Source organism: Oenanthe melanoleuca, chromosome 1 (assembly GCF_029582105.1).
Source record: "Oenanthe melanoleuca isolate GR-GAL-2019-014 chromosome 1, OMel1.0, whole genome shotgun sequence".
In the NCBI taxonomy this organism is placed as follows: Eukaryota; Metazoa; Chordata; class Aves; order Passeriformes; family Muscicapidae; genus Oenanthe; species Oenanthe melanoleuca.
Genome location: NC_079333.1, coordinates 88972331 through 88995478, shown reverse-complemented (window position 1 = coordinate 88995478; position 23148 = coordinate 88972331). Strand labels below are relative to the sequence as shown.

Here is a 23148-nt window from a genome sequence, read left to right as displayed (position 1 = left end):
ATCTTCAGACTGAACAGGCCCAGCTCCTCAATCTGTCTATGCAAGGGAGATGCCTCAGTACCCTCCAGACCTGTCACTAGGCACCACTGAAAAGAGCTTGTCTCTCTCATCTTTATACCCTCCCTTCAGGTATTTACCCATGTGGATGACATTCCCCTGAACCTTTGTTTCTCCAGGTTGAAGAATTCCAGCTCTCATGATTTTTCGTCATATATGGAGTGCTCCAGTCTCTTAATTCTCTTAATGGACTCTTGCTAGACTCTTCCATGTCCCTTTTGTGTGGAGAAGTTCAGAAATGGGCACAGCACTGCAGGTGACCTCACATGCTGAGTAGTGAGGAAGGATCACCTCTCTTCATCTGTGGGCAGCACTCTTCCTAATTGCTGGTCAGGAAACTATTTGCTTTCTGTGCAACCAAAGCACACTGCTTGCTCATGTGCAACAACATATTTACCAGAACCCCCAGGTCCTTTTCTGCAAAGCTCTTTTCCAGCTGGATAGCCCTCAGCATGTACTGGTGCCTGGGGTTGTTCTTTTGCACTTGGCCATGTTGAGCTTCATGAGGTTCCTGTCTGCCCATTTCTCCAGCCTGTTGAGGTCCCTTGGGATGGCAGCACAGCCCTCTCACATATCACACATTTAATGCCATCAGTGAACTTTGCCCCATCAACCAGACCTTTAATGGTGCTGTGAAACAGGACCCATTACTCATCCCTGGGTACAGTACTGGTCACTGGCCTCCACCTGCTCTGCTTGCCACTCATCACCAGCCTCTGGGCTCAGCCACTGGGCCATTTTTCAGTCCACCTGAGTGGTGGAATGGCCCATTGCCTGTTTCTCTTTGGCAAGCATCACATCAGAACAGGTTGTGAATGGATGTTGACAGTGTAGCTTCACCAATACTTTCAAGATTTTATCACTAATATAAGGCACAGCTGAGAAGAAGTACAGAAATAGGTGTCTTAAAATGTATTAGTGATGGCCAGAGTCACAGCCCAGCATGCAGTGGAATGCTTCATGAATGGGAATACATGAAGGGTGGAGAATCTCTAAAGTCCTTGGAAAACGAGAGCAGGGACCTTCTGGCTTGGTGAGAAGAGAAGGAGCCAGGGGAATCTAAAGGGTGAGACTTTCAGATGAAAGCATGAGACAGGAAAATATTCCTTGCAGTAGCATTCTCAACAGTCAGAAGGTAAGATAACCAGTAAGAGCTGTCAGAGAGAGGTAGAAATATTGCAATTTGAGCAGAATATCAGGAAAAGAGACAGCCATGCTTCATGAATACAGAAGAGGTAACTAATTTTGGATTTTGGGAAGAAGGATATTCAGAGATAAGATCTGAATGGAGAAAATTAAAGTCTGAGATGTTTCCTGATGTTCTTTCTAAAGACACTGAATAAATAGTTAAGGGTATAAAAGGAAAAGCAAGACAACTCTTATTTCATAAGCAGATATTTTAAGTAACTGCCATTACTGTGGCATTTTGTCCACAGTGAGTAATGACACTGCCTATTTTTTTAATTTACATGAATTGGCAAAGAATACACTGGAAAAACAGGAATATGTATATACAGACACTAATTTTTATTTATGGGTTCTGTAATAATTCATTAGGTATTATGTTATTTCTTTACATAGTCTTATGTATGTTATTTGTAACTCTGCAATTGAAATACTTCTGCTTAGTGATAATTTGCTGTAATTATTCTACAAATATTTCTTCTGTTAGGCACAGTTCTGAAGATATGGTAATTGTATTTTAAAATACTCCTTCTAAAACATTAGGGAATGAGGCAAATTCCAACACAAGAGAGTTGTGTATCCAAAAGCAGGTTACCTGCTTTTTTTGTTCAGTGACCTGAATACCTTAGTCTTGGTGACATGCATCAAGGAATCCCAGCAGGAGATATTTCATTGGCAGCAGGAAGCACTGATACTGGAGCATGGTATATCTTGTGGTATAAATCCAAACCTTTGGTAACCCAAAAAGCTGTGTATTGTTGCTAAATTGAAAATGCATTTAAAGCCTCCTTCCTTTAATACAACTACTACCACTTTGCAGAGATTGTGCAGTAGCTCCATAACTAAGCATGTTCCTTTTATTCCTAATAAAAAAAAAGACATATATATGTGTATATTTTTGCATGTGTTACAAGTTCTCACTGGAAAGCAGGGTTAATTGGATTTGGAAATAAACCTGTTATGGCTTCCCCATGTCTTGGTGTTCACTAAATTTTCTGCTGTTACTGCAAGAAAATAAAGCCAGCATTAGAAATCTGAGGAGAGCAAGATCTTTTTCATTTTTATAGAAATTTTCAACAATATTTTTCTAGTTTTTTATTATTTGAAACTTGGTATTTTCTTTGCATTTAATGGATTCCTCATTATCGTAGTCCTTTCTAGTAAGTTGCCTCCTGTATACTGAATCCATATTGAACTTTTTAAATTGCAATTATTTCTTTCCTGTTTGTTTGTTTATTTATTTATTGCTTGGGTTTATGCCAAATAACTATCCTTTCCCTTAGCTGACTTCCAGTTCAGGTCTCATTTAGGTCTGTTCTGCTCTGAAAAATCTTTTTTTTCACCTGTGTTTATCCTCATCTCTCCTGTCGATTACACATATACATTCTGTTTGCTTTAACATATATTCAGAAATGCTTATAGTCCTTTCATTTAGTTGGCCTTTATATATTTTTTGTTCCTTATGCAGCCTTTCACTTATTTCTTACCAGTTTATCAGGATAGACACTGCTAGAGCCATTGATGGGAAAATGTCTCTAGAGAGTTTGGTGCAGCCATTCCTTGCAGGAATTGAAAAATATGTTTTTGACTTTTTCATTATATGATACTCTACCCTCCCCTACTGTGCTGTAATTTTTACCTTTGATAATAGATTAGATTGTTTTGATAAACATAAGATAAATTTCCAATTTCTAGTACTGACTGAGAACAGATTTACTTCTATGATGGTGGCTGAGTCAGACCCCTCTGACTTGTAGGATTAGGTAGGCATGAAGAAATATTTGTGATCTAAGTCTTAACAGTTGGTGATGAGTGGTAGGCTTTTCCTTTGTGAATTTGTTCAAATATGCATGAGTGGAGGGAGATTTGGGGGTGGAGTTTTGCCGAGGATACCCTAAAATCGTAGGAGAATTGAATTTTACTCTGCCACTTGTGACTACAGAAATGTGTTTAGTAGCTGCAGAGGATGGGGGTTGGGAGCTACTGCCTGTGGTTTATCACATGATTTCAGACAGTGCAGGAAGGAATAAGTGCCTGACACCTGTCCTACCTCTCCCATTTCAAACACCTCTGGTTTTGCCTATTTTAGACCAATCTTGTGAAGCTGCTTTTGGTGCACCAGGCAAATCCCAATCTTCTTAACTGCAATAATGAAAAGCCTTCAGGTAGGTGAAAATCCATGTACATAATGTATGTATTAGCTCTTGTGACACTGTTTTCTTTCATCCCTGTTTCTTAGCTATAGTTTATTTAGTGTGTAGAGTTATATACACGTACAGCTGTGTACATTCTTACATACTTTGCTGAAAACTGCTGGTCATGGTAATTCAGGATATCACATCAAATGACAGCATGTCCTTCCACTTGTTTCATTCCCTGTTTATTTTTAGCCATGTTTCTTACTTGTCAGTTCTTCTGTGCCTTGGTGGTAGCTGCATTTACATATTTTTGGTGATTTCCCATGGAGTTCCTGTCTAAACTACTTATAGTACATGACCTCTTGAGTTGGAATTTCTATTGCTATTGTCTAAAAATAAATTCAACACCTAGTTTTGGAGTGTAGCTGCCATTGTTTATCCAGAAGACACCTTCTTAAACCAGATAGCAGCAGGGAGCTGAAGCACTGTCTCTAAAGATAATAGAATTGTAGACTCTATTAGGTTGGAAGGGACTTGAGATCAACTGGTCTAATACAGAGATCAAAGCAGAGCTCATGTCAGTAATGCTAGCTAGCAGTGTGGAAAAGAAGAAACACATGGTTGTTCAACATTCCATGTCTAGGATAAAATGAAGATGGAACTCAGTAATGTGGATAATAGAAACTTCCTGTCAGATTATGGGTGAAACTTCCCTTGCATAATAAAGCAAAATATGTTGTGCTTCAAATGCTGTACTGCCTAAATTCACAGGGAACTTCGTGACACTTAACCTTAGAAGAATTGTTTGTGGTTAGAGACAGTTTTTATTTGTAAAAAAGGTTGTGGACTAAACTCAGATAATCTAACAGTACAGTTAGCTAGCCACATTTAGTATGTATTTAACACAGTTGGGTTAACTTTTGGGTCTGCAGACAGAACTGATTTCAGCACTTCTGTATGTATAAAACATATAAATATAGAAATATATAAAAATATAAAAATATAAAAATATATATTTATATAAATATGTGTAAAACTTATATAAATCTAGTTTTAGAAACATAAAACATCTGAAAAATTATTAAATGCATGTTTTCATAGACATAAAGTGTTGAAAAGGGTTGTGCTGTTGTTCCTGAAGTCCTGTAAATTATTGAATACTTTGGTTTGCTACACAGCAAGACTGGTTTTGAGGTTTTGCAGATGACAACTTAAGTCTGTAGTGAATTTACTTTGCCTTTGTTTTCCCAGTAATTTCAAGTATTATTTTATGATTGAGAAATTCCTTTCATGTTCCTAATCTAATCTAGAGATTTTAATTCAAAGGAACTTTTTTGCCCCATTTTCTTGTCTGATATCTTGGTGTTCCAATGTCTTAGATGTTGCAGCTTCTGATTTTATTGAGGAAATGCTTCTGAAAGCTGAAATTGTTTGGGAGGAAAAAATGAAAGACCCTTTAGCTGCTTCTGCTTTATCTCAAGAAGAGCCATATGAAGAGATCATCCATGATTTGCCTACAATTTCCAATAAACTGTAAGTAAGTGCTAGTGTTGTTACAGAGCAATTCCCTGAAGCCAGAAGGATATCTTTTGATCTTTTATCCTTTGAACCATACCTGTCAATCTGTGAATCCTAGCTGTGTGTGCTTGGACATGGTCCTGGGTGACTGTCTTTACACCTCCCTGCCCTAGCAGGATGAATGGACCAGATGCCCTCTAGGAAGTCTCTTCCACCCCCAGCCATCTGTGATTCTGTGTGATTTGATGGATCAAGCAACTTTCCTTTTGGAAATCTCCTGAATCATCTTTTGCATTTGTATCTCTCATATATTTTTGTCAATCTTAGTTTTATAATTATGGATTATGAATAATACAATATATTATAATTGCAGAAATTACCTGGGGTTGCTTTAGCAGAATTATTAGAGGTTGGTACTGTATATTTGGACATCCTTTTGTTAAGGTAGGTGGGTATAGTGTAAGTAAAACAGTCATTGCCTATGAGAGAAGCAAGGACAAATCCTGAAAAGAAAAATATCAAATATGTGATTGCAGATTAAATTATACTGGTCAAAATTATATTTACAAATTTATATTTCAATTTGTGCTGCTTAAAAATCAAGTGGAATCAAGTAGCATTTAGCAGGGAGGACTTAAAACCTAGTATTGAAGAGTTAGTTTGTGCCCTAAATTGTAAATTTTTGTACTTTCGTATTTCCTTGAGAATCTTAAAAAAAGATTTCCATAGGTATGTGAAAAGAGATGTACAGTAGGTATGAAGCACAATTGGCTGTTTTATGGCAGTACAAGCACACTGTTATTTCAAATTATTATTTCCAGATGCTGTAATCCAGGGAATTTTAAAAGCTACAAATAGTGTTTCTATGAAGTGTGCAGTTGCTGTATATTTGAAGTATATATTTGATAGTTGCATAATCTTGCAAAACACTGACATTATTTTTTCTGTAGTAATCACCAAAGAGTGTTTGAGGAAAACAATAAATAAAACCTCTTATAGAGAGACAGATAAGGTATATTTCCCATTTCATAGTAATTATAATTTGTGGTTGGCAGAATGTGTTTGGATACATTAAAATTTGGAAGAGGTGAGCAACTGTCATGAAATGATCGATCTGTTAAATTCAGAACTCCATGGGATATACTGATATTTAGTAAAGATTGCATATTTCATGGATGGTAAACACAGTGTGTTGTTCCTGCTCCATGATTTGTAGTCATTAATATGTGTAGCTGGGTATATGATACTACTGTTCATGAAAATACTAATTTTTCATGCTTGTTAATTCCTTATGAAAAAAGCAGTCCTCTAGTCTAATGTACTGTTTCAATAACATAAATCATACTCCTCAAATTTATGTGCCTTCAGCTGTCTTTAGAGTTAAAAAATTTAATTTTGAGCATGAAATTAAGCCTTTAGATTCTGAAATGTAACTAAAATTTTATTTTAAATTATTGATATGTTGTAATACTAAAAGTGTCGTAGGTCAGTCTTGTACCTATGTAATGATGCCTAGTTAAAATTATTCACAACATTTTTGGAGACTTTGAGAAATTAATAATTATTTCATCTAGATGATGCATTTCCATATGTTTTATATTCTAGAAGTTTGTACTGCTGTACACCTCTTGTACTGAATACTGGTTTTAGTGCCAACACCCATTAACCTCTGGAAGACCTGGCTTGTACTAATTTTAAGTGGTCTGAAAATATTTCTTCTCTACTCTTTCCTTCCTGTAATACATATATTAAGATAGCTAATTTTTGGGAGTTTTCCATATAGTGACTCTTTATATGACAAAAATACAGACCTGCCACGTGTAAAAACCTCCACTGGAAGTTTTGAAAAAGCAAAGTCCGCTGAAGAGAAAAGCATAGAAAATTGATTTATGTGTGCAATTGGATGAGTTTAGTTTCTATTGCCAATGTATCCCAGTGTGGGACTGCATGTAGTTTGTGGTGCCTGTGTAAGAGAGCAGCAGCAGGTGAAGCCAAAGCCCTGCTCAGCTCTGTGCTCTGACTTTGGCAGGGACCTGTGCACACAGCCAGGGTCCCATTATTAGGATACAGTAAGATTGAAGTAATGCCACTTCAGCATGTTCTTGAGACTTTTAGCAGTCTTAGGTTTAGAGGCTTCCTCAGCCAGAGCTTTGCAGTACTATCAGGATTGCAGGAGAGAATCAGCTGGCTAGCCAGCTATTCTAAGATGGGAGCCTTGGAAGGCAAAATTATTGGTGTATTTTGCCCATGCATGTCTCAGCTATCACTACTGCATATGGAAAACTGTTGGTGAACAGAGTTCCATGTTACTTAGAAATCTTCCAATCTTAATTTATAGAGACTGAAAATCATGTGTCATCTCAAAGCTAGTCAGCTGTATCATGCTGAGATAGAGTATCATAACTATCATGCTTATAATTATGGAACCCAAAACCTTGCAGAGAGGTATTGTTCCAAATGATAGTAGGCATATTCTTAAGATACAGTGTATTATCCTCCAGAGTGGCTCCATGCTGCCTGTTAGAGAGGCAGCCTGGACTGGTTTCAACTTTTTTTTTCCCAATGGCTAATGTTTCAAAGTTTCATCCTTTATGCTCTGTTAAAAGTCTGTAGAGAGATGTGTAATATGCTAGGTTGAAGATAAATGTCTGTGCTGTTCTTGTGTATCAAACCAATTTTCTAGTGCTGAAGAGGAGCGCACAATAATAATTCACATGTACCTTTGCTTTATTTTTGTTGCATCCATTCTTCATCAATTCTCCTGATGTAAGAAAGTAATCTGAGGTGGAAAGTTTTAAAATAGCTCCTAGTAACTCTATGCTGTGGCCATATTGCTTTGTGGCCATTTCTCAGAATAAAACAGTATTCAAAAGCAAACTCAAAAATGATGAACAAACAATTATAAATAGCATGTGTTCTGTCAGCAAACCTAGTTTTGCTGCTTCAAACATAAATTACAGCATTGATTTCTGGAAGAACACTGTGAAGAGGTGAATTGAAATGCAGCCTCTGCTCAGGTAGAGGAAACAAAATTTAGTAGTCAGGATATTTGAGATATGCTGTTAGCAAGCAAACCTGGCTTTCTGCATTGCACTCAATCTCATCAGTAAGGTGTGGGTGGCACAGGGCAGGGTTGTAGTTGTTTCTCTTTGTCACTCCTCTTGTCCTTCTCTTTTCTTGTGCTTTACACAAGCCTTCCACAAGCTGCAGCACCTTTGAGGCTATACCTGCTCCAGCATAGTTTCTTGGTCATAACTGATCAAGTAAATTAGCTGAAGGACAGAATTTTAGGAATGTCATGAAGTTACTTGAAGGTTGACCATTGCAGCAAACCTAAGTTCTATGCTGGAAAGTTTTGCCAGCTTTAATTCTAATAGTACAGTCAGAAGAACATTTGTTACACCACTGGCAAAAATACCAGCACAGAATACATTAATTGACACAGCTTAAAGTTCAGAGCCTTAATATGGCCATATTTGTTTAAAAGTGACTTCAGGCTCATGCTATTTTCACAATGTTCACTGTACTTCTACTCCAGTGCATGTGCCTGTAGGGCACAGATAGTGCAGTCATCTAGGTAGTGAAAAATACTAAACAGTTAAGAACTTACTCTCAGAGCAATACTATCTTAATAACATTGTATATTTTCTGATGCATGTTTAAGTAAAAATTATAGTAATGATCTGTTTCAAAATCAGCACAAGAACGTGAAATAAAACAGAAATAAATGTGTTCAAGAGAGCAAAACAGAAAAGAGATTCAATTTTTCTTACATTTCAATTCTTTTCCATGTGACCATTTATGTAGCACTTTCAATTTAATTATTCTAGTGTTTTCAAACACTCTTCTAATATTTAATCTATTCTGAAGTTACTTTTATGTAACTTTAAGAAGTTTTTTAGACTGAAATTTCAGAGATTATGCACTTTACAGGTGCCCGCTTGGCTTAGAAATTTATTGAAGTATCTCAGAATTACCTTTGGAAAGATTACATAAATTTCCTCCAACAAAAGCTATAAGCTCAAAGGGCCTGTGAAAATATTATTGCAGATACTGCCTTGATATAATTCTCTTATCAAAATAGAAGGCTCCCAAGTGCTTCTAATATTGATGATGAAACTTCCAATTGTTTGATTATCAGCTCTTACATTTAATAATTATTTTTTTAAATGACATGCTAGAGAATGGCAACTTATAGAAAACCATCTCACTTTATCAAAAAAATGTCCAATAAAAATACACAGTACTTCAAATTAATTCCATCCATGAAGACTTCTTTGCATAAAAATTAAAATCACTATTCCTCCATATAACATTCAATATTTTTCCAGTCAGATAGGCAGCTAGAAAGACCTACCATGTTCAGATAATATTATCTTTGATAACACTTCTTCCTGTCTACTGTGCAACATTATTTTGGCATAAGTCTTCCTTTGTGGTTAATTATTTATTAATTATCTATTAATTTTCATAAAAGAAGACAGTTCATGCAAATATGCCTGCCTACATTAACATAAAATTTTCCCTTGCACTTTTCTACAGTTGAGCTTTCAGAGGCATGTGCTTGTGACTAAAAGAAATGCTTTTCTAAGAAGCCAGTGTTTTCTGGAAACATTTTATTTCCGTTTATTTTTTGTAGCATCTACTTGAACCCGAGTCATAATGAACTGTTGGAGTAATTTTAGTATGTTTTTTTCTTTCACAGAATTATTCACATTTTTGTTTTAATATGAATTATATATTATCCTTTTCATCACATGAAGTCCTATTCATATCTCGTAAATGTATGTCATTTAAAGGCTATTCTTATGTTTATCAGTACATGAAAGTGTCTGTTAAATTAGGTTATTATTGTCCTCTTAAGTTCAAAATGCATCTGTCAAAATAAATAGGCACCCATTTTCCCCTACATTGCTGTGATTTACAACCTACTTCTCTTTTGTGGCACCTGAAATTTTTATTTGGTTGTGAGGATTTTATAGCTGAATTTTAAGAAATGTTTCTAATGAGTATTGTGTAGTTACCACAAAAGGGATAAGATTAAATGGGTAAGGTTCAACTTCACAGCAAAAAAATTCTGGATCCTCCTAATTCAAAAGAAATATCACATGAATATTAAGAAAGATATAAGAAATTTGAGCAGTTTTGGACAGTAGCAAAAGGCTACTCAGAAAGAAATTTTCGTATTTAATTATATTTTGTTCAATTCTGGATCTGGGTAAAATGTGAATTAGTGTTAGCCATTTATGTTTGTGTCACAGGTGTTTAATTTATTCTACAATCTAATTACTGAGATGTCGTATTCTAATTGCCAAGTTTCATTCTGCAGTTCAAACCAAAAAAAAATGAGGGTGGATCTTTTGTCCATGTGACATTTGGTAAATTTGTCACAAAATTATCTATGGTGAATCTAAGCAGTAAATAGAAATTTTTATTTTCACCAATGTTACTCTAGATGTTGTAGGTTTAAATGTCTGAAGCAAAACATTTTGAGGCAGAAACAATGTATATTTCATTAAAAAATGTTTAATTCTTTCAATATTTGCAGAGTGACAGTTTCATCAAAATAAAAGTTTTTTTCTATCTTTTATTTACTGGGAAATGACTTCATCTTGTTTTTAAATGAATTCTGTCTAGAAGGTGTTTTATCCTTTATTTCTAAAGTTGGGTGTTTTTCAGTGTTGTATTATTTGTGGTTTTTAGTTCTGTTTACAAGAGAAGTTCTTATCCCAAGTTGCTATCATGTTAGCTATGAGTATTCATTTGAGTTAATTGTATAATTATGGTTTTGGTTGGGGTTTTTTTTATAATCAGTGATTAAACTCAAGTATTTTAGAGTAAATATGAGATTTATTTTAACTAAGTTTGGGCCTTATTCCATAGTGGAATTTACTATTCCCACATTCCCATATTGAGTCCACATTTCCTTTCAAAGAAATTATCTATGCATTTTGGCAAGGAGCTGGTGTACACTCCATGAGATTGTCTCATTTGCACTGTCAGAATCCAGACAATTATTTTTTAAGATACTTGTGTTCTCAACTCTTGCAGCTGCTTCCTCACTAATTCCTTGGATGTACAACTCTGAAAAATCATCCAAGATTTTGGCATTATTGTTTTTCAGAAATCTCATCTTGTCTGAAGTGCCAATAGGGAAAACAACTCCATGTGTATAAGAATAGTTTAACTTTTATGTGGATGAAGAGTATTGCACATTGTTCCAGTAATTTCAGGAGTCTGCTATTTTATTGCTTGCTTGTTTGATTATTTTTAACTTTGCACGAATTCAGAGCAGCTTCTGGTCATAAAATTTACCTTGGATATTGCTGGATTAAAAGTAAGCTAAAAAGTGATGGATTTTAATAACTGCAATGGCAATATATGTATTATTACATTTAAATGTACTATGTTTCAAAATAATATTGTGCAATTTAACTGTGTTTTTAAATTCGGTTGCAAAATTAGCTATTGATTTGCCAGCCTAGGGCTGTTAAAAGCAGACTCATGCATATTCTCTTTGCCTTGCTCAATTCTGCTTCAGAAAAGACGTGCATAAAGGTGAATTTTAAATCAGAGTAAGTTGTTCTGTGTCTTTGGGAACAGACCAGCCTCTGTAAACAGTTTATTTCTTACCAGTTTCTTTTCAGTACTTGGACCAGGAGCTTCTGTTTCAGCCCTGAGTTGTATCTCAGTTCTGTGCTTGTGCCACCCACATTTGATTGTCTGCCATCTTCAGTGGGAGTCTAATTGCTTTATGGATTCTCCTTGCAGCAATCCCCTGGCTTTACCGATCGCCAAGCAGGACAGTTTGCTGGAGAAAGATACCATGTTCAAAGATGCAGCTAAAGGCTTATGCAAGCAGCAGTCTCAAGACAGTGCATCTGAAAGCATCACTGTGAACACCACAGCAAAACTTGAGCAGGTAACAGCTTGCAGTGTCTTGAAACCTTCATTAGTGCTTAGGTCTGGAAACTAAATTTAATGAAGCTGAAGACTGCAGTATTTTTTCCTTTGCCGTGCAGCAAATCCATTTGCACCGTGGAGCCTTGTCACCTTGATCACTCCCTGCAGTCTGTCTGGCCCTGCAAATTGAACAGCTGCTTCCTGCCAGCTACTGGTGGCAGGTCAGGGGCTGTGGGGAGGGCTCAGAGCCCCTCAAACTCTATTCAGGGATCAGGGACAACTGTTGGTGCTGCCCAGAGTGTGTACTTGTCACAAACTTCCAGTTACAAAAGCAGAGCAACCAGGGAGACTGAAAAAACAAAAAGAATGTCTAAGGAGTATCAAGTTGAATAGTAAGTGACTGTAATTCAAAGCTAGGAATTGCCAGATTTACAGCTGCAGTGTTAACTCCCTTTCTTGTGGTATTAGATTATCAGCACTGGTTGTTTGGATACACTTTACACTTTAGAGTTTTCTCCATAGGAGGACAATCTCATTCAGTATATAGGATGAATGCAAAAGGAGGCAATTATCTATTGCTTAGAAATCTAGCAGGTTTGAATGTTTAGGACTTCTTTTTTTTTTTTTTTTCCCAGGTTTTTCTTTGTGTTTGGTTTGGTTTGGTTTTTGTTTTGTTTGGATTTTTTTGTGATACAAAGGGGTTTTATTTTCTGTTACATATATTTGGGAAACACATATTCCAGAAATATTTTGTCATTTAAGAAAAAGCTACTTTAGGATTAAGGGGATGGAGGAGGGGAGTATTTCCATTAAAAATAATTTACTGTGAATTTGAAGCTTAGCAAAGGAGCAAGATATTGGTTTGATTTAAGCCACATTCGGTTCAAAAAACTGCATCTCTGTCTTGGCAGAAGAAAGCATACTCCACTGCTTTTTATTTGGATGTGTTTCAGAGGAATGGCTTGATCATATGAGATCAATCAGTGCATCCATATGTAAATGATACGAGTCAGTCTGGGAAAGAGCTTCAGCTTTGGAATCCCGTGGAGTGCTTGGTTCCCTATCCAGTCAGAGGATACCACAGCACGTTTTGCACTTGGCTTACATCTTGTTTTCATGTCATGCAGTTTCTGATGTTGCTGACTGATGTGATTATATGGAAAATCATTCCAAGGGACAAGCACTGCTGATCAGAAAAGTGAATGCTTGCAACCCTTTAAGGAGGAATCCTCCCATAACTGTAGGAAAGGAGAGGGGAGTATTTGTTTTATGGTCTTGCCAAGACTATTGCTTGCTCCTAGATGTTCAACAGAAGTGTGTACAAGAACACAGATACTTCTTTCTGCCTGATTCTCTTTTGATGAAAGCCTAGCCAAAATTATTCAGGTTTTCATTATCTCTAAGCTAAACTTTTGCTTTATAGTTCATGCAATAGTACACAGAAATAGATTGGAATAAGAGCAGCTAATCTTCCAGGTAGAAATGAGCAAACAGGAGTCTTCATGCTGGTGATTTCATTCTCCACCATGACCTTGAGTCTTCTCAGGGTCCCAGGGCAGATTTTCAAAAGCACTCTTGTTTCACCATACAACAGTGGAACTTCCCACAAAAACAAAAGAGCAGACATAAAGATGAATCTCTTTAGCTCTTTTCTTTGAGAAATTTTTGCAGGAAACAGTCTGAAATTCTGGTCTAAACACTCTGGGAGTGGGCATCCTATGTTTTTTTTAGAAACAGGGAAAACTAGAAAATATCTATAGTTGCTGAATTTCCCTATCAAGGAAGGATAGAAAGAGTCCTGTCTGAGAAATTATCATTAACAGGGGATAGGTTAGCAATGATGCTATTTTGGTGAATTTTTAAATGACTAGTTGTATTAGAAAAGAATTAATACAACTTTTCTCTTGGCAAGGGCTTAATGAGTTTTAGCTCTTATGAAGGAAAGAGAGAAAACCACTTTAATCACTTCAGGAAACAGTTAAATTTTAGGAAAGTAAAGAGTCCCTGGATTTTGTAAAATTAAAATATGTAATATTTTTTTCTTTTGGTGCATTTGTGATCCTGGAAGTAGAGGGATTGTATTCTCTACTACTTGTCATGCATTATGAACTGTAGGAAAATATGTATCATATCTCTGTTTGTCTACTAATATTTAGACCTTAGTTTTCAAAGATGAAATTTATCAATTTAACACTTTTTTATTAATGTTATTTTTTTTATTTCACAACTTGGGAAGTAAAGTTTTTATTTAGTGGTGATACCAAAGGAAATCTTTGAACAACCCCTTCCCGCTGTTCCTGCCTTTTGGATATCCTAATTCTAATGAGTTTCTAATGAGTTGTCTTTTATTCTTACCAGTTACATTCACACTACACTCAAAGTAATCATGTTCTGTTTAATTTTTCAATAGGTTGTGTGGAGTCATTACTTGGATTTTATGTTCATATATTATTGAAATATATCAGGAGGATGTTTCATATGCTTTATATCAGAAATACCACTCATTCCTAGGCAATATGGCATGCAGATTAGACCTTTATTGGGGGATCAAAAGAAAAATTTCATCCTACCACATTTCAGACATGCATTTTTAATAGAAAAAGCCTGTAAGTTTTTTGGTTTGGAAAAAAAAAATAACTGTTAACATTTATATGTTGCTTCAGATTTTTTTAATTGCAAAAATTACGAAAAACACCCTTAAGAAAACATTATTTCCCATGAAGATTTTTATTACTTGAAGTATAGGAGATGGGGATGAAGTGACTACTTCAGTAAAACATTCTGGACCTCTCTTGGCTTGTATTATCTTTTGCTTTTTTCCTAGGTAAAAGGTGTTCTTTGATCATCAGTAATGTCAAGATCTGTGCTGTCAAACAAAGAAAGCAGTATGAATAATTTCCAGAATTTTATCATATCCTCCATTTCTCTTCCTCTCATCTGGGAAGGATATTTTTAATAGCAGATTCAAATTATGGCTTGGAATTGAATTAAATGCTCCATGCTGCAAATAAATATAAATTAAATATTTTTATTCTCTTAATGGAGTCTAGAAAAATTGTTTAAATTGTCTAAAAATTGTCTAAAAAAAATCTTTTAGTTCTTGTTTATGTATTGTTGGCCACATGAACTATGTGATGGAGTGTTTCACGATGCCCTTTTGATTGTTCCAGTATCAGTTAACACAGATCAGGCTTAACTATGCATCACATAATATTACACATAAGAGATGTGATGTATATATATTTCAGTGACACAAGTATGTAAAAAAAATAACTAAATTTTATATATATAATATTTAATATATAAAACTATTATGTACATAATGTTTACTGTTAAATCAGTTATGAGTTTAAGGGATTTAGAGTTTCTTATTTCTATGTGATTATTTGCTTGTTGAACTATGAAATTTGATACAAGTCAGGTAGAAAATGCTGAAACAAAAAATCCTAAACTTTGTAAAAAAAAGGTTGGAAAACTTTTATTTTCTTACTTGGAATTTTACTGAGCATTTCACATTTCTAACCATACCTACAGAATGAGGATTTTTGGCCATGCCTAGATTATTAAATAAATGAAAGCCACTGCCTGCTTCCTGCCCTAGGGCTGTGTGGGATGAGTCCATATACATCTGTAAGACAAGATTTTTCTGCCTCCAGAGATGGGGCCATGCCCAAATGACCCATGGAGAATGATTATTGTCATGTGACCCGAAGGATATCCAGGTTTCCTCTGCATGAGTGCTAGCTGATAGGAACCAGGAATGTACAAGGAAGTGTGCTAAAAAGTTCAGAAAATATGGAGAATCCCAGAGCAGTACTTTTATCCAAACCTTGATTTTATTTACAGATAATAGCAGAGCTTTAATCTTCATAGAGGTAGATTAAAAGAAGCTCATCTGGCACAGATGTTCTGAGTTTTGATAGCACACAAGGGAGTGCAGTGAAGGCTCATGCCTGTTTTGTCCCTGCATGCCAGGTTAGCACACTATTAAGGAAAAGAGGCCACAAACTTGTCTCTCTACTCTCTTTCTACAAAATATTTAAAATATTCATGGAATTCTTTTGTTATTTTTTTTTTCTATTGCAATGTACATCATCAAAGACAAATGCCAAAATGTAATTTCATTTTTTGTCTTGCCAAGTGGAATTTTTGTTTTCTACTCAGCTGTACATCCAACTGGCATGATTAAAAACAAAAAGAGCAAGAAATGCCATCTTCTGTGTGACAGAGGAGTCTTCATTCACTTCAACAGGGTGAGGAGCAAACCTCTCCAATAGGCAGACATGCACCTGTAAGGCACAGTTAGTGAAATCAGAGTATCAGTATTTTTTGAATTCAACCTTGAACCTGTGGCAACTGAGTTGCAGCTTAGGAGTTCTGTGTCAGGTCCCCACTACTAAACACAGGTATCCATAGTCGTTGGGCTCCCCCCATGACAGAAACCTGCTCCATATTCCCTCCAGGACCTCCCAGTCTGCTTCTGCCACTGATCTCCTGTCACTGACAAAAACTGAAGGTGCTGAAGTTCTCACCAAAAAAGGGCAGTGTCTGCTTTTCTCCTGAGTCTTCATTTTAAGCAGAACAAAACAGTTTCATCTTGATTGTCCATTCTCAAAATAGACCATGAGTTATTCTAATAAACTCTGAACAAACTACTCCGTTCTATTGCCTTTCACGTGAGAATTTTCTGTTTTTTTATGCTGACATCAAACTACATTTTAATTATAAGCACACTGCTTAATGTGTCAGTGTTTATTTTGTCTTTAATCAAATTTCCATTATCACTAATTCTTTTGTCTTCTGCCTCCCATTTTAAGCGTAGAGCATTATTTATAAGCACACTGCTTAATGTGTGTTTATTTTGTTTTAATCAAATTACCATTATCACTGATTTTTTCTTTTTTTGTCTCCTGTCTCAGTCTTTTTTTGTTTCATTACATTTTTACTTACCCTTGCAGAATTTATATTATTCACCCTAATGTCTCGAGCAGTTTCACTCACCCATTTTGGCTAAAGTGGACTCTTCTGATTGTCTTCTGGTTTCCATAACAACACATTTCCAATTTCTTATTAAATTCTATTCTGCAAGAAAAATTCCAAAATTTCAAATCCCATATGATGAAGAATTCTCTGAGAGCATTGTTAAATACTTCAAGAAATAATTTACAAGTCTACAAATTAATTTCTTGATTTCTTCTGCTATAAAAATTTAATGAAGAGAGCAGGAACATTGCACATGATCCAAGAATCTGTGTGGGTTTAAGGATTGCAGATGGCACTCTGGTATGTTCTGTATCATACAGTTATGCACCATAACACTGATAATAATTTGTATATTGAAGAACATAAACTCCTTGATTAAGAGTAATGATGTGGATTTATTCAGGGGTGGCAACTTTCTGGTTTCCTAATGCATTTTTTCCCATAAATTCTAGTGGTCTTGGTTTATACTGTAAGTTAGAACGTTATGGTACAGAATGATTCATTGTGAAGTTATTTCATTTCTCTAATCTGTGTTTTCTAGATCAAGCTAATGCCTCCAGCTCCAAATGATGACCTGGCTTCTCTGAGTGAGCTAACAGACAGCAGCCTGCTTTACGAGATTCAGAAGCGTTTCAACAATAATCAGATATATGTGAGTTGCTATTCACCTATCAATAGTAAGCTTTCAAAAAAGGGAGAATAGGAAACACAGGATTACTATCACAACTTCTGGGCAGTAACCTGCCCTGAACTCATTACTAGTTTTAAATGGGTGAGAAGGTGTGTGTAAACCCTGCAATTCCTCAAGTTTGTGTAGGAAAAGGAGAAATAAAAAATGGAATATCACTTCAGACAGGTTTAAATACAATTTATGTGTGATATTTTTTTTCACAGAGGAAGTAAGTTGGTAGACAATGATGAACACACTTGTCATGAATGAGTGTTTTAAGGTCACCCAGATCACAGTGTGGTTGAGGTGGGGCTGCACCACCATAATTTGTAATCTTCTTTCTCAAACCACTGAAAGAACCTTCCATTTTTAATGCTATGTTAATTTAATGGAGCATGATTACTGGAAATGTAAAAGAAATTTAGATTTAAAAGCTTAGAATTCAGCATGGGAGATTTAATTATTCATTTCTTCCAGCATCAGAGAAATAATTATATTGTAATGTTAATCATCTAGATACCAAAAGAATTTTTTGTATTGCTGTCCATATCTTACCCATACCTTATTACTAACTTACTGTACAGCTGAGTGGAATGTAAATGTGAAACATACATATTATTTTTAAATTTATAAGTTGGTTACACTATTTAGACTAAAGGAATATGGAGAACTGTTATGTTTCTGTGAATTCTTTTGAAATTATGGGAACTTCAGTTTTAGATGCTATGGCATTTCAATGGTAAAAAAAATTCTGGGGTTTGGAATCATGGATCATATGGTAAAAAATACTCATTTTATGAGCATTTATTTTTTTTTTATCTCACTTCCAAAGGTATCAGATAACTTAAACAGAATTCATGAAGATCCACAGAGAAAGTATTTTATTTTAAGATACTGAAGATCTCACCTGAAAGGATCTTCTACTCTGGAATTCTCCTAGCTTAGAATTTGTAGCCAACAATCACTAATATTCTGCTCCACGGCAGCCACTGTGCTTTGGTACAGCATCAGTGCTGAAGATGCTTTCATCTTGACTTGGTTCTTAGACTTAGAAGGAAAAGTCCTTGGGCTCCAATTCCAAGCCAAAGTCCTCACTGGCCACCAAGAGCACTGTGCTGGCTCATGTTCATCTTCTCATCCATCAATAGCCCCAAATATGAAATAGTAAAATCTTGCAAACATGCAATCATTAGATGGCCTACTCTTTCTGGTATGGTCAGGATAGTTTTTCTAGATGCATGCTCATATGTTGCTATACACAAATATTATTTGCATAAAACTTATATATGTGTCAACTCCTCCAGCTTGCCACACAAGCAACATATTTTAATGTATTGGCTCTGGATAACCAGTATAGCATTTCTAAATTGTGTCATCTATTCCATAAAAAAATCACTTGAGAAGCTTGATTATGTGGTAGGCATGCCAGGAGTTAGACTTGATGAGCCGTGTGGGTCCCTTCCAACTCTGCAGCTTCCGTGATTCTGTGACATTTTTGTAGTTTAGCAAGTGGTAAGTTACAAATTAACTTCCAGATAACCTACTGATAATATATGTAGTGCCATTTTTCTCTGAATAATTTTCAGTTATGAAGAATTCAGCTTTATTACAAAAATACTAATTAATTCTGTTCTAAATGTAAATTTAGATCTCAAATTCAGACCATGGAGTTAAAAGCTCAGAATTCATTAATTATGTTTAGCATGTTATTCGCTAGATTTAAGAGGTTTTGCTGAGTTCTTTTTGGAAGAAAGCCATTAGCATCCTTAAAAATTCAATTTAATACTTAATAAAGCAATTATATCTTCTTTTTTTCAGACCTACATTGGTGATATACTGTTGCTTGTTAACCCTTTTAAAGAACTTCCTATTTATTCTACCATGGTAAGCATTCTCTTTTTAAAAGTTTGCACATTATTTTTTCACACTTCATATAGTTTACTTAACCAGCCAAACTCCTGAAATTAATTAATGTATATGCCTATTTAGTGTAGGGAACATATTAGTTTTAGTATTTTAGCAAAACCTTAAAAACTTTTTCCAAGATTCAACTATTTTTTATGTGTCTTAGTGGCAAAATAGCCATCTTGATAATGCTTTGAATGAGCAGGAGCTCTTTTGGTTGTTTAAAAATAGTTCCTGATGACCTTGGTGGTTTCTGCCACAGTCAAACTTACAGAAATAGATGCATACTTCATACAGTGGTTATTCGAGTTCACACCCCCTTGCCCAGAACATGGTTATGGAGATGAGAACCTTGGGTGGTGCCCAAAGGCTCAGGATGTCTGTCTGTGCTCTGCACCAGGTCTGGGTGACACTGTGCAGCATGGGCTGAGCACTGCCCTGGGTCTGGCATAGGGAGGTGGCTGGTGCTGGGCACAGGCAGTGTTTGGGCAAGGGGGATTGAGGTGTGTGAAAACATTCAAGTGTTTTGTCTCCTTCCTCTTCACCCAGACATTTTAGAGACACAGTGTTAGTTATAACTGTTAATTTATTCCTCCCTCTTACCTTCTCATTGATGCACTGAGATCACAGAGCTCAGCCTCCCTGGTAGGGAACGTTCAAATATGTCTGTTTAACTTACAGGAATTAAAAAGGGTTAAACATTTGGTAAGCAAATTGTAATTTGTGACTGTTTGCTGTGTTGTGTGTAATAGTAAATCTCAGAGAATGAAACACTGTGACATTCATGGTAGGAGCAGCAGATCCTGAGCTGATCCTGAGGGAGTCAGAATTTATTTCTAGAAATGGAAATCATCCATCATCCCCAAGGTTTTGATGGTATTTTTTCTTGTCACTATGTATTTTATGTTAGATACATGATTTTGTGCACCAAGAGAGAACTGTAAAGAGAAAGAATTTATGTATTAAAATGTTTCCTGAATGTGTGCTGCATCTTTACTTCTCTGTGATAGATCTGTTTAATTAAGTTCATAATGAGATACTTTTTGTCCTGTAATTGTTTGGGTCACCTTGGATAATAATTGTGTTCACTTCATCACTGTAATCTGCACACTGTTGTGCATTGTGCAGGTATTTCCCAGATGATCAAGAAACCACAGTTGTAAAACCACTTTGTTTTCTAAATGCTCCAGTACACTGCAGCAGCTTAGCTGATAGTGTGTTAAAGTCTCCAAGTGTTAGATGGTCTATGTATTAAAGTAATAACAAATGATGATGTCAATTCCTCACTAAATGCTGACATGCTATATGATGTGGCTCATTAGTCAGCATTTTTGTTTCAGGTATGAAGTTTGATAGCTGTCAAAAAGAAAAGGAGTGGAAACACATATTGATCATGATACTATTTTTAAAACAAGGATGAAGCAATGAAAATATTATCATATATATCTTTTAATAACAGCGACATTTTTTCCTTTGTTTTAAAAATACTGTATATAACTTCTCAACAAACAATTTTATTATTGTGCACTGACCACCCACACTTTGTTTCAATAGAATACTACTCAAATAAATATTTTATAAGCAATTATTCACTCTGAGATGACATAAAAAAAATCACACATTAGTGGACACTGATATACTTTGCTTCTTATTAAATTCAATGCAATTGCCAGATGCTAATATTATTGCATTTTTAAATGGAAATACACTGCACATTATATATATATATATATATATATATATATATATATGTGTATTATATACACATTATAATAGCATTATACAAGGAACATGCAAGTACAACTTTGAAGGTGTATTAGTGACTGTAGAAGTGCTTGAGTTGTGGTCATGCTGCTTTGTTACCTTCCTCCAGAATTTACTTGTGCCCGATTAGGACAAATATATTCTTGAAGTTCATGTGAGAAAAATGTAAACTTGCAACATTTTGCATTGAGCATACTTGTGTGAAGATTTTTCCTTTCATTTGTGACATTCTGAAATGATTTCTGAAATGATTGGTGTGGATTTAATATTTTATTTTTTGTCTGGTAGCTGTTAAATCCTGACTGAGAATATATCATGGAGGATTCATTCAGCTACAGTGAATGTAGATACCCCAAGATTGAATAGTTTAATATCTAAATAAATAAGATAGGGGTGATACATCAAGACACCCTCAAAAAAACCCAAAAAACTGGTTTCTCTAACAGATAATTGGATTTACTCAGGCTTTGAGGATAGTATATGTTGCCAGCTATATGTGTCAGGAGTTATTCCATATTGCAGAGAGAGCATTTGTTGTGGGAGACTGCTCTGTCATGTAATACATTAATTAGTTTACAGCTTATTCCATTGATTTAAATTTTAACTTTTCATGGGATGTTCATATTTCATTTTGGAAATTTTCGAGTCAAGACATCGAAAAGCTATAAATGTAAGATATTAAAAAGTAACTTACTAGTGCACAAACCATACTGTTAAGTCCTCTAGTTATGTTTAATTTTTGTATCTTAATTAGACCTTCTGTGTTTAAAGCTCTATTTTCTGTAATTAAGATCTTCATAGTTATTGTAAAGGTATCACTTCTATACATAGTGAGATTCTGCTCATAATACTTAGAAAACTTTACAAAAGACCCAAGATTAAGGGGGTGAAACATAATTGTTTTGAAATGTATTTATAATTTTAATTTTCTACAATTTTTCAGGTCACCCAGCTTTATTTAAGTAACTCTGGAAAACTGTGTTCCTCACTTCCCCCACATATATTTTCCTGTGCTGAAAGAGCTTACCACATGCTATTCCAGGAGCAGCGTCCCCAGTGCTTTATCCTCAGGTGAAAATTTATCTTTCTATTAATTAATTTGTACCTCCTGCCTTTCAGCTGTTTCCCTTGGGCCTCAGCAGTTGAGATTTCCATTTTATTTTTTCCTCTAACTGTTTTTTTTTTCCTGTGTACTGATCTCTGTATCATACATTAGAGCAAAATAGAAATGGAAAAGGTTTAATTATATCTCAAGTTCATAAATTCTCTTGGGCAATTGCTACTTCATGTAGCTGCATCTAATTAGGAGCAAGAATTAATGGTAAAGAATTCAAAACTGCTGTGTATGTTTGCTAGTATTACATGAATCAGGATTAGAAATAGAATGTATTGACAATAAAAATGATAAGTCCTTGACTAAATTATAAGTCTCTGTGGTAAGGTGCCTGTACTGGAGCTTGCACTCAGCCTCATGTGTTTGTGTGACCATGAGTTGTTCTTTAGCTCTCCAAGCTCAAAGTGAACTTTAAAATGGCATTTAGTCTTTAACATTTCTTCACGGTGTTGTTTCAATGATAAATAACTCCAAGACTGGGAGTAAATATATTAGTAATCTGTGAAAAAAAATTCTGCCAAATATGCTGGTTTTATAATGGTGAAAATTGACATTCAGTAGGATTTTTTTAATCCCCAAATCTATTAATCCTCCTTTTCTCAAACTCTCTGAAAGCAGTGAATCTGGTGAATTTGATGTACTCAGTCAAAGAAATTTGTTGCTCAGTCTTATCATCTTTCTATCTTTTCACACATTACTTACTTTCATAACTTCTGAATCTTTAATCTTAGTATCCTCCATGGCATTATAGAATCAATGGAATTGCTAAAGACCTTTGGGGTCATCAAGTCCAGCTTTTGACTGAACACCACCTTGTCAGCTAGACCATGGCATTGAGTGCTGTGTCCAGTCATTTCTTGAACATCTCCAGGGATGGTGACTCCACTGCCTCCCTGAGCAGCCCATTCCAA

At 35.3% G+C, this 23148-nt stretch overlaps 1 protein-coding gene across 1 annotated transcript in view; it reads left to right on the top strand.

The window, feature by feature from the left end:
- MYO16 (myosin XVI) overlaps positions 1-23148 on the top strand; it is a 358267-nt gene that overhangs the window by 174334 nt on the left and 160785 nt on the right. Inside the window, 6 exon segments of the mRNA XM_056502322.1 lie at positions 3332-3407; positions 4760-4913; positions 11670-11820; positions 17326-17436; positions 19273-19338; positions 22067-22194. Coding sequence (XP_056358297.1) covers positions 3332-3407; positions 4760-4913; positions 11670-11820; positions 17326-17436; positions 19273-19338; positions 22067-22194 — 686 coding nt within the window.